This window comes from Sciurus carolinensis, unplaced genomic scaffold, assembly GCF_902686445.1.
Source record: "Sciurus carolinensis unplaced genomic scaffold, mSciCar1.2, whole genome shotgun sequence".
Classification (NCBI taxonomy): domain Eukaryota; kingdom Metazoa; phylum Chordata; class Mammalia; order Rodentia; family Sciuridae; genus Sciurus; species Sciurus carolinensis.
The window spans coordinates 21521-38310 of NW_025920662.1; the positions used below are offsets into that span (position 1 = coordinate 21521).

General features: G+C 45.9%; 2 protein-coding genes and 1 pseudogene across 2 annotated transcripts; all 3 read left to right on the forward strand.

Annotated features, from left to right (window-relative positions):
- The first annotated feature begins 4565 nt into the window (after positions 1-4565).
- Positions 4566-5168, forward strand: LOC124975875 (polyubiquitin-like). Its single transcript, XM_047538367.1, has one exon. The coding sequence runs from the start codon at positions 4566-4568 to the stop codon at positions 5166-5168; it is 603 nt and encodes a 200-aa protein (XP_047394323.1).
- A 2101-nt stretch (positions 5169-7269) lies between these two features.
- On the forward strand, positions 7270-7599 carry LOC124975876 (polyubiquitin-like). The gene has a single exon (XM_047538368.1). It carries the CDS (start codon positions 7270-7272, stop codon positions 7597-7599), a length of 330 nt encoding a protein of 109 aa, XP_047394324.1.
- An 815-nt stretch (positions 7600-8414) lies between these two features.
- Positions 8415-16393, forward strand: LOC124975877 (polyubiquitin-C-like; annotated as a pseudogene).
- The last annotated feature ends 397 nt before the right edge of the window (positions 16394-16790 follow it).

Genomic DNA, 16790 nt, shown 5'->3' on the forward strand with positions numbered 1-16790 from the left:
TGGGATGCTCTTCATCCCCAGGGATTCCACTGAAGAAGGCCCACACTGAGAAGGTGGCAGAAGGGCGGGTGGGACAGCCATTGGCAAGGAAGGAGTGTTCATGTACTGGGGACACCAGCAGGCCACGGAAACGGAAGTTTCCTTTGCTTCCTCATCGCCGAGGGGAACTTCTGAGGCTGCCACCACCTCTGGAACTGCCCTGTCCATTCACCGCTAAAGACCTAGACTGGGAGAAGGAGAAAGTTCTGCAGCGCATCAACCGCCTTCTGATGGGTGAGACCCAGGCCATGTGTGACAGCACTACCATGGCCCCCCAAGCCCATGCATGGGACCCCGCTGCATTGGGAGGAGGGGCCAGGCCTGTGGCATCCCTGGGCCTTAGCCAGAACTTGCTCCACCATCCCAGTACCACCACTGTGGCAGCCTCCACCCCAATGTGGGTGGGCTCTGCTGTCTCATCCCAGAGACACCCTCCCACCTCCAACCTTAGTGTCCTCTTCCCCCACAGCTTGCCAATTGCTGCTTTGACCCTTCCTCCCAGACCCTCTCCCAGCACGCTGGCAGGCCTGGCTCCACAGCCAGTGGCTTCCTTTGTGGCCACCCTCATGAATACCAGTTTGCCTTCCCAGTCCCTCCATGTGGGGCCTCCATCCAGCTCGGGTAGGAGCTTCCTCCCCTCTTACCAGGATCCAAAGCCCAACAGAACACACAGGGCCTCACCTGTGGACAGCACCAGCAGGTCAGCTCCAAGGGTGCGGCAAAAGGCTCTGCTTGGGAAGCAGGCTGTCATCTGTGGAGCCACCATTCCACAAATCTCTGGGGTTCCTCATGGGAAGATGCCCATGTCCCTCTCCTTTGCCAGCCCTCAATCTGGACATCTGGCAGCTCCAGGTCTAGGAGCAGCCCCAATCCCACCATTGACTGCAGGCCCCCCAGCCTTAGCCAGTCCAAAGCACTCAGCCCTTGGGGCTGACACACATCAAAACCACACCATGGGTTTCCATGCCAGCACCCAGGCACATTCTGCTGGCAGACAGGCTGCAAGGCCTGCTGGGCCATCAAATGCATTGGCCTCTTCCTCTGCAGCTGCCCCCCAGAGGACAGGTCCTGTGACCAGAGTTTGTCCTGACAACAGGCAGCCCCAGTCAACCTGTGAGAAACAAGTTCCATTCCCTTCCAGGCTGACAGGGTTAGTTACATCAAAGGCCACTGGAAGGACAGACTTGTCCCCTGGCCTGACTACTCCCACAACAGCAATGAGCATTTTCTCAGAAAGTAGAGGGACCCCCAAACCCAGAGAGCACCAAGGGGCAAGCTTGGGACAGAACAGCAACAGTGACCCTGGCCTGAGCACTACCGCTGCACCCAGAAAATGCAAAAGCAAGAGCAAATGGGGGCAAGGAAGCACTGGAGCTCCTACCCTGAATGCCACCCCCCAACACCTGCCCACCCAGGAACACCTAGGCTCATCTCAGGGAACCAACACCACCCCCAGAAAGGCTACTTCTAGTAGCTCATCTGTCCCTTTCACACCAATGGGATCTGGGAGCCCAGACTTGCTCCCAGATCTCATATCAGCCTTTGGGAACATGTGTATCTCTTCCCAAAGAGGAGGGACCCCAAACAACAGAGAGCAACCTGAGGCAAGCTTGGGACACAGTAACGCCAATGTCCATAGGCAGAGCACCACCACGGGGACCAAGGGACAGAAGGGAAAGTGCAAGTCAGGGCAAGAAAACACTGGGGTTCATACACTTACTGCCACTCCCCAAAGCCTGCCCATACAGAAACCCTTAGGCTCTCCTGGGGGAAAAAGGACCACCCCGAGAAAGAACTCCTCTACTTATAGGTCTGTTCCCATATCACCAATGGGATCTGGGAGCCCAGACTTGGTCCCAGGTTTGACATCTCCCAGGGCAGCAATAAACACCTGCTCAAAAAGTAGAGGGACCCCCAAAACTGGAGAGCAAAATGAGGGAAGTTTGGGACAGAACACTAAGAGTGTCCCTGGCCAGAGCACTACCACTGTCCCCAAAAAACAAAAGAACAAAAGAAAACAAAAAGAAGGATACACTGGAGTTCCTACCCTGAGTGCCACCCCACAACACCTGCCCACCCAGGAACACCTAAGCTCATCTCAGGGGAACAACACCACCCCCAGAAAGGCTACCTCTGGTAGCTCATCTGTCTCTGTGACATCAGGGGGATCTGGGAGCCCAGACTTGCTCCCAGATCTCATATCAGCATTTGGGGCCTTGTGCATCTCCTCTTAAAGAGGATGGACCCCAAGCAACAGACAGAAACCTGGGGCAAGCTTGGGACAGAGCACCTCCAGTGTCCATAGGCAGATGACCACCATGGGGACAAAGGGACAGAAGGTAAAGTGCAAACAAGGGCAAGCAACATTCCTACATTTACTGCCATCCCACAAATTCTGTCCAAGCAGAACCCCTTAAGATCTCCTGGGGGAACTAGCACCACACACAGAAAGGCCACCTCTACTTGTGAGTTTGTCCTCATGCATTCAAAGGAATCTGGGAGCCCAGACTAGACTCGAATTTCATATCTGCCTTTGGGGCCATGTTCCTCTCCTCCCAAATTGGAGGAACAAGAAGCCCAAGACAGAGCTAATGGGGCAACTTGGGCTTCAACACCATTAGTCCCACTAACCAGACCATCTGTATAGTGACCACCTTAAAAGGGAGAAAAAACAACTCTGTTCCTGGGGCTGAGGGGGCCACTCTTAAGTCCACTCCCTGCAGAAACCCTGAAGTCCACCTTGGGGCACCAACACCTCCGTGAGCAAGGCTGTATATTCTTACACCCATGCCCTGACCTCTCACCTTGGCAGCTCTGCGTCTCTTAGGTTACATTTCTTACAAGTTACATGATATTTATCTCTTTTCTCCTTAATCTTACATTTCCAGGAAATGAGGCATGAGGAGATTGCATATAAACTGACAGGCCATAGCAGGAACTCTCCTTGCCATTCCTGTCCCTAAAGTTAGGTATGGGGCCATGTGTAAGATAGAGAAAATCTGAGGCAACACTTAGATGCCAGAGAACTTTTTGAATATTATTGGGCATTACAGTAAAAGAAGGCCTAGTTCTTATCAAATGTATGATTTACTTTTGTTTCTAATAATGGGTGAGCAAAAAACTTATAAAATGGGGTCAGTATAGATACTGAAAATCAATTTTACAACTTGTGTATTTATGCACAATGGTCTTATCACCTTAAATTAACTTAAGTTGTTATATTAGAATTGGTATTTTTTAAGGTGTTAACAAACAGTAGTTGTAATTAGTAAGGAAAACACAATATAAAATGAATAAGTGTAAAATTATATTTAATTTTTATAATAGCTATGGATTAAGGAATATAATTTTGTATAATTTTAAACAGTTGTATAAAGCATTTTCATTTTCTGTTTCTATTAGGTACATCATAGTTTGTATAGCAACAATTAATCTTTTCAATTTAAGTTTAAATGAATTTGAATGATTATTTTAACCTGGAATGAGATGAGAGGTAGAGTTTTATTTTAAGAGAGGACACAGAAGCTATCAAAGACATTTGGTGAAATAAGAAATACATATGTTCAATGAGCACAGAACAAAAATTTCCACTCATTAATACTAGAAAAGAAGCAAAAGAATGACTAGATTTTACCTAACAAAATAGGAGTAATATTTACTGTCGTTAAATGTTGTGCCAATCCAAGTGTAGGGAATTGTTCTTTTAAATATTGTTGGGGAGAATGTAAATGGGTAGTATCAGGACAGTGATTTAATAAGTAATTTAAAAGTCTTAGAATTTTATGTGCCATTGACTTATCAATGATATTTTAGAAATTTATGTTAAAATAATGTTTATTTGAAAGTTGAGAGATTACAAATAAATAAGGTAATCTCCCAGCAGTAAAAAAAAAAAAAAAAAAAAAAAAAGTTTATTTGTAAAGAGAGAGTTGTAGGAATATTCCTGATAGCTGTTTTTAAGGTAGCAAGAATAATTTAAATGTCCAATATAGGGTTCTGGATAGATGAACTATATGCTAAAAGATCTGGCATTAAAATAATATTGGGTGCAATTTAAAATAATTTAGAAGTTTTAAAACTATTAATATGATTTTATATTTATAAAATGCATATATATATATAAGTTATGTGCTTAATGTTAATAGTAGTTATATATGAATAGTAGAATTTTAAGATTCTTATGTATATTTCTTAATTTTTCTGAAATGGGTCTCTTGACAAAACTAAGGAAAGATGTTTTAATTTTGAAATGCATCTTAGTTTCTGTGCCAGCAAAGATCATCCACTGCTGCTTGGAGCAGATGAAATCCTGGTCTCAGCTGGGATGTAGATCTTCATGAGGACCCTGTCCAGAAAGACCATCAACTGGAGGTGGAGCCCACTGTCCCCACTGAGAAGGTCAAGGTAATGAATCAAGACCAGGATGGCAACTCCCCTACCCAGAAGGGGTTGATGTTTGCTGGCAACAGCTGGACAACTGGTGCACCCAGTCTTACTTGAATATCCAGGAGGAGTTCACTTTGCACATGGTGCAGTGCCACAGAGGTGGCATGCAGTGCTTCATGAAGACCCTGAAAAGCATGACCATCACCCTGGAGGAGGAGTTTAGTGACACAAATGAGAATGTCAAGGCAAAGATACAAGACAAGGAAGGCATTCTTCTGACCAGCAGAGGTAGATCTAGCAAAGAGTTGGAAGACAGCACCCTCTCTGACTACAACATCCAGGAGTCCACACTACACCTGGTGCTGCATCTCAGAGGTGGAATGCAGATCATCATGAAGACCCTGAAAGGCATGACGATCACCGTGGAGTTTGAGCCCAGTGACACCAGTGAGAATGTCAAAGCAGGGATGCAAGTAAAGGAAGGCATCCTGCCTGACCAACGGAGGTTGATTTTTGCTGACAAATACCTGGAAGAAGGATGCACCCTGTCTGACTACGACACCCAGAAGGAGTCCACCCTGTACCTGGTGCTTCACCTCAGAGATGGGGTGCAGATCTTCATGAATACCCTGACCAGCACGACCAGCACACTCGAGTTGGAGCCCAGTGACACCATTGAGAATGTCAAGGCAAATACCCAACAGAAGGCAGGCATTCTTCCCAAACAGTTGAGGATGATCTAGCAAAGAAAGGGAAGACAGCACCGTGTGTGACTACAACATCTAGGAGTAGTCCACCCTGCACCTTGTGTTGTGCCTAAGAGGTGGGATGAAGATCTTCATGAAACCCTGACAGGCACAACCATCACCCTGGAGGTGGAGCCCAGTAAAAGCATAGAGAATGGCAAGGCAGGGATCCAAGAAAAGGAAGGCATCTTACCTGACTAGCAGAGTTTGATCTTTGCTGGCAAACACTGGAAAATGCCTGCAACCTGTCTGACTACAACATCTAAGAGGAATCCACACTGAACCTGGTGTTGCACCTAAGAGGGGGGATGCAGATCTTCATGAAGACCCTTACTGACATGACCATCACCCTGGAGGTGGAGTGAGTGAGACAAGTGAGAATGGCAAGGCAAAGATCTAAGACAAGAAGGCAAGAATCCCGACCAGCAGAGATGATCTTGAAAAGAGCCAGAAGACAGTAGCCTATTGAATTTCAATCCAGGAGTCAACCCTGCACCTGGTGCTGCATCTCAGAGGTAGGATGCAGATATTCATGAAAACCCTGACTTGCACGACCATCACCCTGAGGATGCACCTCAGTGACACCATTGAGTATGTAAAGGCAAATATCCCAGGTAAGGTAGGCAACTCTCTGACCAGGAGAGTTTGAACTGGTGGCAACAGCTACAAGACTGGGGCACCATGTCTGACTATAACATCCAGAAGTAGTGCACCCTGCACCTGGTGTGCACGTCAGATGTGGGATGCAGATCATCTTGAAGACCCTGACTGGCATGACCATCACCCTGGAGGTGGAGCTCAGTGACACCATTGATAAAGGCTAGGCAATAATCCAAGATTGTGTGACCTGCACAAATTGATCTCACAAAAAGCTGGAAGACAGTAGCCTGTCAGATTTCAAAATTCATGAGTTCAACCTGCACTTGGTGCTACATCTCAGGGGTGGGATGCAGATATTCATGAAGACCCTGACTGGCACGAGCATCGTGCCATGGGGGTGGAGCCTAGTGACACCATGGAGAATGTCAAGGCAAGAACCAAGTCAAGGAAGGCATCCTCCCTGACAAGCACGGGTTGATCTTTCCTGCCAAATAGGTGGACAGCCTTCTGGATGTTGCAGTGAGACAGAGTGTGTCTGTCTAAAAGCTGTTTTGCAGCAAAGATCAAGCTGTGTTGGTCAGGGAGGATGCCTTCCTTGATTTGGTTCTTCCCTTGACATTCTCCATGGTGCCACTGGGCTCCACCTCCAGGGTGATGGTTCTGCCAGTCAGGGTCTTCCTGAAGATCTGCATCCCCCTTCTGAGGTGCAGAACCAGGTGCAGTGTGGACTCCTCCTGAATGTTATAGTCACACAGGGTGTGCCTATCTTACAGTTCTTTGCCAGGAAAGATCAAGCACTGTTGTTTGGGGGAAATTAATTCCTTGTCTCAGAGGTGGGATGTAGTTCTTCATGAGGACCCTGACTAGCAAGACCACCAATCTGTTGGTGGAACCCATTGACACATTGAGAATGTCAAGGTAATGATTCAAGACAGATTGGCATCTTCCCTAACCAGCAGAGGTTGATGTTTCCTGCAACAACTGGATGACTGGTGCACCCTTTCTTAGTTGAAGATCTACAAGTAGTCCACCACCACCTGGTGCTACACTTCATATGTGGGATGCAAATCTTTATGAATCTGACTGGCAAGACCATAAACCTGGAGGTGGAGCTCAGTGACACTAATGAGAATGTCAAGGCAAAGATCCAAGACAAGGAAGGCATTCTTCTGACCAGCAGAGTTTGATCTAGCAAAGAGATGGAAGACAGCACACTGTCTGACTACAATATCCAGGAGTCTGCCCTGCACCTGGTCCTGCACCTCAGAGGTGGGATGCAAATCTTCATGAAGACCCTGACCCACATGACCATCACCCTAGAGGTGGAAATAGTGACATCACTGAGAATGTCAAGGCAAAGATGCCAATCAAGGAAGGTATCCTCCCTGACCAGCAGAGGTTGTGTTTTGCTGGCAAAAGCTAGAAGACTGGTGCACTCTGCTGCCTAAACATCCATAAGGAGTCCACCCTGCAACTGGTGCTGAACCTCAGAGGTGAGATGCAGATCATCATGAAGACCCTGACTGGGATGACCATAACAGTGGATGTGGACAACAATGACACTATTGAGAATGGCAAGGCAAATATCCAAGACAAGGAAGGCAATCTTCATGACCAGCAGAGATTGTTCTCACAAAGAGCTTTAAGGCAGTACCTTGTAGGATTCCAACATCCAGGAGTCCACCTGACACCTGGTGCTGCATCTCAGAGGTGGGATGCAGATCTTCATGAAGAACCTGACAGGCAGACCATCAACCTGGAGGTGGACCTCAGTGATACCATTGAAAATGTCAAGGCAAAGATCCAAGTCAAGGAAGGCATCTTCTGATCAGCATAGGTTGATCTAGCAAAGAGGAAGAAGACAGCGACCTGTCTGACTACATATTGGAAGAGCCCACCCTGCACTTTTGTTGTGCCTAGGAGGGGGAATGCATATCTTCATGAAACCGTGACAGGCAGAACCATATCCTGGAGGTGGGGACCAGTGACAAAATAGAGAATGGCAAAGCAGGGATCCAGGAAAAGGAAGGCATCCTCCCTGAGCAACAGAGGTTGATCTTTGCTGGCAAACAGCTGGAGATGGTGCATCCTGTCTGACAAAACATCTAGGAGTTGTATACTCTGCACCTGGTACAGTTCCTAAGGGGGGTATGCAGACCTACATGAAAACCCTGACTGGCATGACCATCATCCTAATGGTGGACCTCACTGCCACCATGGAAAATGTCAAGGCAAGAACCAATTCAAGGAAGGCACCTCCCTGACCAGCAAAGGTTGATCTTTACTGACAAACAGCTGGATGATACTAGACTCCTTCTGGATGTGTAGTGAAAAAAGGTGTGTCTGTCTTACAGCATTTTCCAGCAAAGATCAACCCATGCTTGTCAGGGAGGATGTCTTCCTTGACTTGATTCTTGCTTTGACATTCTCCATGGTGTCACTGGGCTCCATCTCCAGGATTATGGTCATGCCAGTCAGATTCTTCATGAAGATCTGCATCCCACCTCTGAGGTGCAGCACCAGGTGCAGGGTGGACTCCTCCTGGATGTTGTAGTCAGACAGGGTGTGCCTGTCTTCCAGATCTGTGCCTGCAAAGATCAACCATGCTCCTTGGGGAGATGAATTCCTTGCCTCAGTGGTAGGATGTAGATCTTCATGAGGATGCTGACACACAAGACTATAACCTGGAGGTGGAGCCCATTGACACCATTGAGAATGTCATGGTAACTATCCAAGACAGGTTGGCATCTTCCCTAACCAGCAGTGGTTGATGTTTGCTGGCAAGAGCTGGAAGACTGGTGAGCCTTCTCTTTCTTGAACATCCAGAAGGAGTCCAGTGGCACCTGGTCTAACCTCAGAGTTCAGATGCAGATCTTCATGAAGAATCTGACTGGCATGACCACCAGCTTGGAGGTGGAGTGCATTGACACCAATGAGAATATCAAGACAAGGATCCAAGACAAGGAAGGCATTCTTCTTATCAGCAGAGATTGACCTAGCAAAGAGATGGAAGACAGCACACTATCTGACTACAACATCCAGGAGTCCACCCTGCACCGGGTGCTGTAACTCAGAGGTGGGATGCACATCTTCCTGAAGACCCTGAAAGGCATGAACATCACTCTGGAGGTTCAGCCCAGTGTCACCATTGAGGTGTGAAGGCAGGAATCCAAGGAAAGGAAGGCATCCTCCCTGACCAGAAGAGGTTGAACTTTGAGGGCAACAACTGGAACACAGGTGCACCCTCTCTTCCTTGAACATCCAGGAGAAGTTCACCCTCCACTTTTTGCAGTATTTCTGAGGTGCAATGCAGATCTTCATGAATGCCCTAACCAGCATGACTATTCCCCTAGAGGTGGAGTCCAGTGACAAAATTGAGAATGTCAAGGCAAAGATCCAAGATAAGGAAGGCATCCTTCCAACAAACAGTGGTTGTTCTTTGCTGAAAAATAGCTGGAAGATGGGTGCACACTATCTGACTACAACTCCAAGAAGGAGTCCACCCTGTACCTGGTGCTGTACCTCTTAGGTGGGTTGCAGATCTTCATGAAGTCCTTGACCAACACCACATCTCCCTGGAGGTGGAGCCCAGTGACATCATGGAGACTGTCAAGGCAAAAATCCAAGACAAAGAAGGCATTATTCACGACCAGTTGAAGTTGATCTAGCAAAGAACTGAAGACAGCACCATGTCTTACTACAACATATAGTAGGAGTCAACCTGCACCTTGTGTTGTGACTCAGAGGTTGAATGCAGATTATCATGAAACCCTGACAGGCACGACCATCACCCTGGTGGTATAGCCAAGTAAAACCACAGAGAATGGCAAGAAAAGATCTCAGTCATGAAATGCCTACCCATTGACCAGCAGATGGTGACATTTGCTGGCAACAGTTAGAAGACTCGTGCACCTTTCCTGACCAACACATCCAGAAGGAGTCCACCCAGAACCTGGTGCTGCACCTCCAAGGTGGGATACAGATTTTTGTGAAGACACTGACAGGCAAGACCTTCACCCTGGAGGTGGATCCCAGTGACATCATTGAGAATGACAAGGCAAAGATGCAAGACAAGGAAAGCAATCTTCCTGACCAGTAAAGATTTATTGCACAAAGAGTTGGAAGACAGTAGCCTGTCAGATTTCAACATCCAGGGGTCTACCCTGCACCTGGTGCTGCATCTCAGAGGTGGGATGCTGATCTTCATGAAGATCCTGACTGGCATGAACTTTACCCTAGAGGTGGAGCCCAGTGAAACCACTGAGAATGTCAAGGCAAGAACCAAGTCAAGGAAGGCATCCCCCCTGACCAGCACAGGTTGATCTTTGATGGAAAACAGCTGTAAGACAGACACACCTGGTCTCACTACAATATCCTGAAGGAGTAGACTGATGTCCAGCTGTTTGGCAACAAAGATTAACCTGTGCTGGTCAGGGAGGATGCCTTCCTTGACTTGGTTCTTGCCTTGACATTCTCCATGGTGTCACTGGACTCCACCTCCAGGGTGATGGTCATGCCAGTCAGGGTCTCCATGAAGTTCTGCATCCCACCTCTGAGGTGCAGCACCTGTGCAGGGTGGACTCCTCCTGGATGTTGTAGTCAGACAGGGTGTGCCTGTCTTCCAGCTCTGCGCCAGCAAAGATCATCCACTGCTGCCTGGGGGAGATGAATTTCTTGTGTCAGAGGTGGGATGTAGATCTTCATGAGGACTCTTATCAGTAAAACCATCAACCTGGAGGTGGAGCCCATTGACACCATTGGGAATGTCAACGTAATGACCCAGATGAGGATGGCAACCCCCCTAACCAGCAGAGGTTGATGTTTGCTGGCAACAACTGGAAGACTGGTGAACCCTGTCTTACCTGAACATCCAGGAGTCCACTGGCACCTGGTTCTACACCTCAGAGGTGGGATGCAGATATTAATGAATAATCTGACTGGCATGACCATCAGCCTGGAGGTGGAGCTCAGTGACACCAATGAGAATGACAAGGCAAAGATCAAACACAAGGAAGGAATTCTTCCAACCAGTGGAGGTTGATCTAGCGAAGAACTGGTAGACAGCACCCTGTCTGACGACAATATCCAGGAGTCCAAACTGCACCTGGTGCTTGCCTCAGAGGTGGGATGCAGATCTTCATGAAGGCCCTGAATGGCACAACCATCACACTAGAGGTGAAACTAATTGAGAATGTGAAGGCAAAGATGCCATTCAAGGAAGGCACCCTCTCTGACCAGCAGAGGTTGACATTTTCTGGCAACAGCTAGAAGACTGGTTCACCTTGCCTGCCTACAACATCCAGAAGGAGTCCACCCTGCACCTGGTGCTGAACCTCAGAGGTGCGATGCAGATCTCCATGAAGACCCTGATTGGAATGACCATAATATTGGAGGTGGACAACAATGACAGCAGAGGTTGATCTAGCAAAGAGATGGAAAACAGCACACTATTTGACTACAACATCAAGGAGTCCACCCTGTACCTGGTGCTGTGCCTCGGAAGTGAGATACAGAACTTCATGAAGACCCTCTCTGGCTTGACCATCATCCTGGCAGTGGAGTCCAGGAACACCACTGAGAATGGCAAGGAAAGTATCCCAGTCAAGAAACACATATTCTTTGACCAGCAGAGGGTGACCTTTGCTTGTAACATCTAGAAGACTGGTGCACACTGCCTGACTACAACATCCAAAAGGAGTCCACCCTGCACCTGGTGCTGTCCCTCAGAGGTGGGATGCAAATCTTCATGAAGACCCTGACTGGCATGACCATCACCCTGGAGGTGCAGCCCAGTGACAATATTGAGAATGGCAAGGCAAAGATCCAAGACAAGGAAGGCCATTTTCTCGATCCATTAAAGATTTATCTCTCTTAGAAGTAAACGAGAACAAAGACACATCATATCAAAATCTCTGGGACACTATGAAAGCAGTACTTAGAGGAAGATTTATTTCATGGGGTGCATTCAAAAAAGAAGTAGAAATCAACAAATAACGAGTTAACACTACAGCTCAAAGCACTAGAAAAAGAAGAGCAGACCAATACCAAAAGTAGTAGAAGACAGGAAATAGTTAAAATCAGAGCCGAAATCAACGAAATCGAAACAAAAGAAACAATCGGAAAAATTAATAAAATAAATAGTTGGTTCTTTGAAAAAATAAATAAAATTGATAAACCCTTAGCCACACTAACAAAGAGAAAGAGGGAGAAAACTCAAATTACTAAAATTCGGAATGAACAAGGAAACATCACAACAGACACGAGTGAAATACAAAACATAATTAGAAGCTATTTCGAAAATCTATACTCCAACAAAACAGAAAACCTTGAAGACATCAACAAATTTCTAGAGACATATGAACTACCTAAACTGAACGAGGAGGACATACACAACTTAAATAAACCAATTTCAAGCAATGAAATAGAAGAGGTCATCAAAAGCCTACCAACAAAGAAAAGTCCAGGACCAGATGGGTTCTCAGCCGAGTTCTATAAAACCTTTAAAGAAGAGCTCATTCCAATACTCCTCAAACTATTCCATGAAATAGAAGAGGAGGGAACCCTACCAAACTCGTTCTATGAAGCCAATATCACCCTGATACCTAAACCAGACAGAGACACATCAAGGAAAGAAAATTTCAGACCAATATCCTTAATGAACATCGATGCAAAAATTCTCAACAAAATTTTAGCAAATCGCATACAAATATATATTAAAAAGATAGTGCACCACGATCAAGTGGGTTTTATCCCAGGGATGCAAGGTTGGTTCAACATTCGGAAATCAATAAATGTCATTCACCATATCAACAGACTTAAAGTTAAGAATCACATGATTATTTCAATAGATGCAGAAAAAGCATTTGATAAAATACAGCATCCCTTCATGCTCAAAACACTAGAAAAAATTGGGGTAATGGGAACATTCCTAAACATTATAAAGGCCATCTACGCTAAGCCCATGGCTAATATCATTCTAAATGGTGAAAAACTGAAAGCGTTCCCCCTAAAAACTGGAACAAGGCAGGGATGCCCTCTTTCACCGCTTCTATTCAACATCGTCCTTGAGACTCTAGCCAGAGCAATCAGACAAACCAAAGAAATTAAAGGGATACGAATAGGAAAAGAAGAACTCAAACTATCCCTGTTCGCTGATGACATGATTATATATTTAGAGGAACCTGGAAATTCCACCAGAAAACTTTTAGAACTCATAAGTGAATTCAGTAAAGTAGCAGGTTACAAGATCAATGCTCATAAATCCAATGCATTTTTATACATAAGTGATGAATCTTCAGAAAGAGAAATTAGGAAAACTACTCCATTCACAATAGCATCGAAAAAAATAAAATACTTGGGAATCAATCTCACAAAAGAGGTGAAAGACCTCTACAATGAGAACTACAGAACACTAAAGAAAGAAATTCAAGAAAACCTTAGAAGATGGAAAGATCTCCCATGTTCCTGGATAGGCAGAATTAATATCGTCAAAATGGCTATACTACCTAAAGTTCTATACAGATTCAATGCAATTCCAATTAAAATCCCAATGATGTACCTCGCAGAAATAGAGCAAGCAATTATGAAATTCATCTGGAAGAATAAAAAACCTAGAATAGCTAAAGCAATCCTCAGTAGCAAGAGCGAAGCAGGGGGTATTGCAATACCAGATCTTCAACTCTACTACAAAGCAATAGTAACAAAAACGGCATGGTATTGGTACCAAAATAGACAGGTAGATCAATGGTACAGAATAGAGGACATGGACACAAACCCAAATAAATACAATTTTCTCATACTAGACAAAGGTTCCAACAATATGCAATGGAGAAAAGATAGCCTCTTCAACAAATGGTGCTGGGAAAACTGGAAAACTATATGCAATAGAATGAAACTAAACCCCTATCTCTCACCCTACACAAAACTCAACTCAAAATGGATCAAGGACCTCGGAATCAGACCAGAGACCCTGCATCTTATAGAAGAAAAAGTAGGTCCAAATCTTCAACTTGTTGGCTCAGGATCAGATTTCCTTAACAGGACTCCCATAGCACAAGAAATAAAAGCAAGAATAAACAACTGGGATAGATTCAAACTAAAAAGCTTTCTGTCAGCAAAGGAAACTATCAGAAATGTGAAGAGAGAGCCTACAGAGTGGGAGAATATCTTTGCCAACCATACCTCAGATAGAGCGCTAATTTCCAGAATCTATAAAGAACTCAAAAACTCTACACGAAGAATACAAATAATCCAATCAACAAATGGGCTAAGGAAATGAACAGACACTTCACAGAAGAAGATGTACAAGTAATCACCAGATATATGAAAAAATGTTCAACATCCCTAGTAATAAGGGAAATGCAAATCAAAACCACCCTAAGATTTCATCTCACCCCAATTAGAATGGCGATTATCAAGAATACAAGCAACAATAGGTGTTGGCGAGGATGTGGTGAAAAAGGAACACTCATACATTGCTGGTGGGGTTGCAAATTAGTGCAACCACTCTGGAAAGCAGTGTGGAGATTCCTCAGAAAGCTTGGAATGGAAACACCATTTGACCCAGCTATCCCACTCCTTGGCCTATACCCAAAGGACTTAAAAGCAGCATACTACAGAGATACAGCCACATCAATGTTCATTGCTGCTCAATTCACCATAGCCAGATTGTGGAACCAACCTAGATGCCCTTCAGTTGATGAATGGATAAAGAAACTGTGGCATATTTATACAATGGAATATTACTCCGCAATGAAGAATGATAAAATTATGGCATTTGTAGGCAAATGGTCGAAATTGGAGAATATCATGCTAAGTGAGATAAGCCAATCTCAAAAAACTAAAGGACAAATGATCTCGCTGATAAGCGGATGAGGACATATAATGGGGGGTGGGAGGGGCTAGCATTAGGTTTAGGGTTAGGTTTAGAGTTAGGCTAAGGAGAGCAGTAAGAATGAAGGAAAGAAGGACTGTGTAGAGGGAAAAGAGGGGTGGGAGGGGTGGGAGGGGTGGGAGGGGTGGGGGGGAGGGGAAAAATATAATAAACATCATTACCCTATGTAAACGTAAAAAAAAAATAAATAAAAAAAAAAAAAGATTTATCTCACAAATATCTGGAAGAGTGTAGCCTGTCAGATTTCAAAATCCAGGAGGCCACCCTGCACCTGTTGCTGCATCTCAGATGTGGGATGCAGATCTTCATGAAGACCCTGACTGGCACAAGCATCACCCTGGAGGTGGAGCCCAGTGACACCATGGAGAATGTCAAGGCAGGAAACAAGTCAAGGAAGGCATCCTCCCTGACCAGCACAGGTTGGTCTTTGCTACCAAACAGCTGGATGACACCAGATGCCTTCTGGATGTTGTAGTGAGACACAGTGTGTCTGTCTTACAACTGTTTTCCAACAAAGATCAAGCTGTGCTGGTCAGGGAGGATGCCTTCCTTGATTTGGTTCTTGCCTTGACATTCTCCATGGTGTCACTGGACTCCACCTCTAGGGTGATGGTCATGCCAGTCAGGGTCTTCATGAAGATCTGCATCCCACCTCTGAGGTACAGCACCATGTGTAGGGCTGACTCCTCCTAGATGTTGCAGTCAGACAGGGTGTGCCTGTCTTCCAGCTCTGTGCCAGCAAAGATCATCCACTGCTGCCTGGGGAAGGTGAATTCTTTGTGTCAGAGGTGCGCTGTAGATCTTCATGAGGACTCTTACCAGTAAGACCATCAACCTGTAGGTGGAGCCCATTGACACCATTGAGAATGTCAAGGTAATAACCCAGATGAGAATGGCAACTCCCCTAACCAGCAGACATTGATGTTTGCTGACAACAGCTGGAAGACTGTTCAACCCTGTCTTATCTGAACGAGTCCACTGGCACCTGGTTCTACACCTCAGAGTGGGATGCAGATCTTATTGAATAATCTGCCTGGCATAACCATCAGCCTGGAGGTGGAGCTCAGTGACACCAATGAGAATGTCAAGGCAAAGATCCAACCCAAGGAAAGAATTCTTCCAACCAGTGGAGGTTGATCTAGTGAAGAGCTGATAGACAGCACATTATTTGACTACAATATCAAGGAGTCCACCCTGTACCTGGTGCTGTGCCTCAGAAGTGGGATGCAGATCTTCATGAAGAACCTGACTGTCATGATCATCGTCCTGGTGGTGGAGCCCAGGAACACCACTGAGAATGGCAAGGAAATATCCCAGTCAAGAAACACATATTTCTTGACCAGCATAGGGTGACCTTTGCTGCTAACACCTAGAAGACTGGTGCACCCTGCCTGACTACAACATCCAAAAGGAGTCCATCCTGCACCTGGTGCTTTGCCTCCAAGGTGGGATGCAGATCTTCATGAAGACCCTGACTGGCATGACCATCACCCTGGAGGTGCAGCCCAGTGACAATACTGAGAATGGCAAGGCAAAGATCCAAGACCAGGAAGCCAATGTTCTCGATCTATTAAAGATTTATCTCACAAATATCTGCAAGTGTAGCCTGTCAGATTTCAAAATACAGGAGGCCACCCCTGCACCTGCTGCTGCATCTCAGATGTGGGATGCAGATCTTCATGAAGTTCCTGAATTGCACAAGCATCGCCCTGCAGGTGGAGCCCAGTGACACCATAGAGAATGTCAACGCAAGAACCACGTCAAGGAAGGCATCCTCCCTGATGAGCACAGTTTGATCTTTGCTGTCAAACAGTGGAAGACATTTGACTCCTTCTGGATGTTTTAGTGAGACAGGGTGTGTACCTGGTGCTTTGCCTCAGAGGTGGGATGCAGATATTCATGAAGACCCTGACTGGGAGGATCTTACTCTGGAAGTGGAGCCTAGTGACACCATTGAGAATGACAAGGCAAATACCTAAGAAAAGGAAGGCAATGTTCCCGACCAGCAGAAATTGATCTCACAATGAGCTGGAAGACAGTAGCCTGTAGGATTCCAACATTCAGGAGTCCACCCTGCCCCTGGTGGTGGAACTAGAGGTGGGATGCAGATCTTCATGAAGACCCTG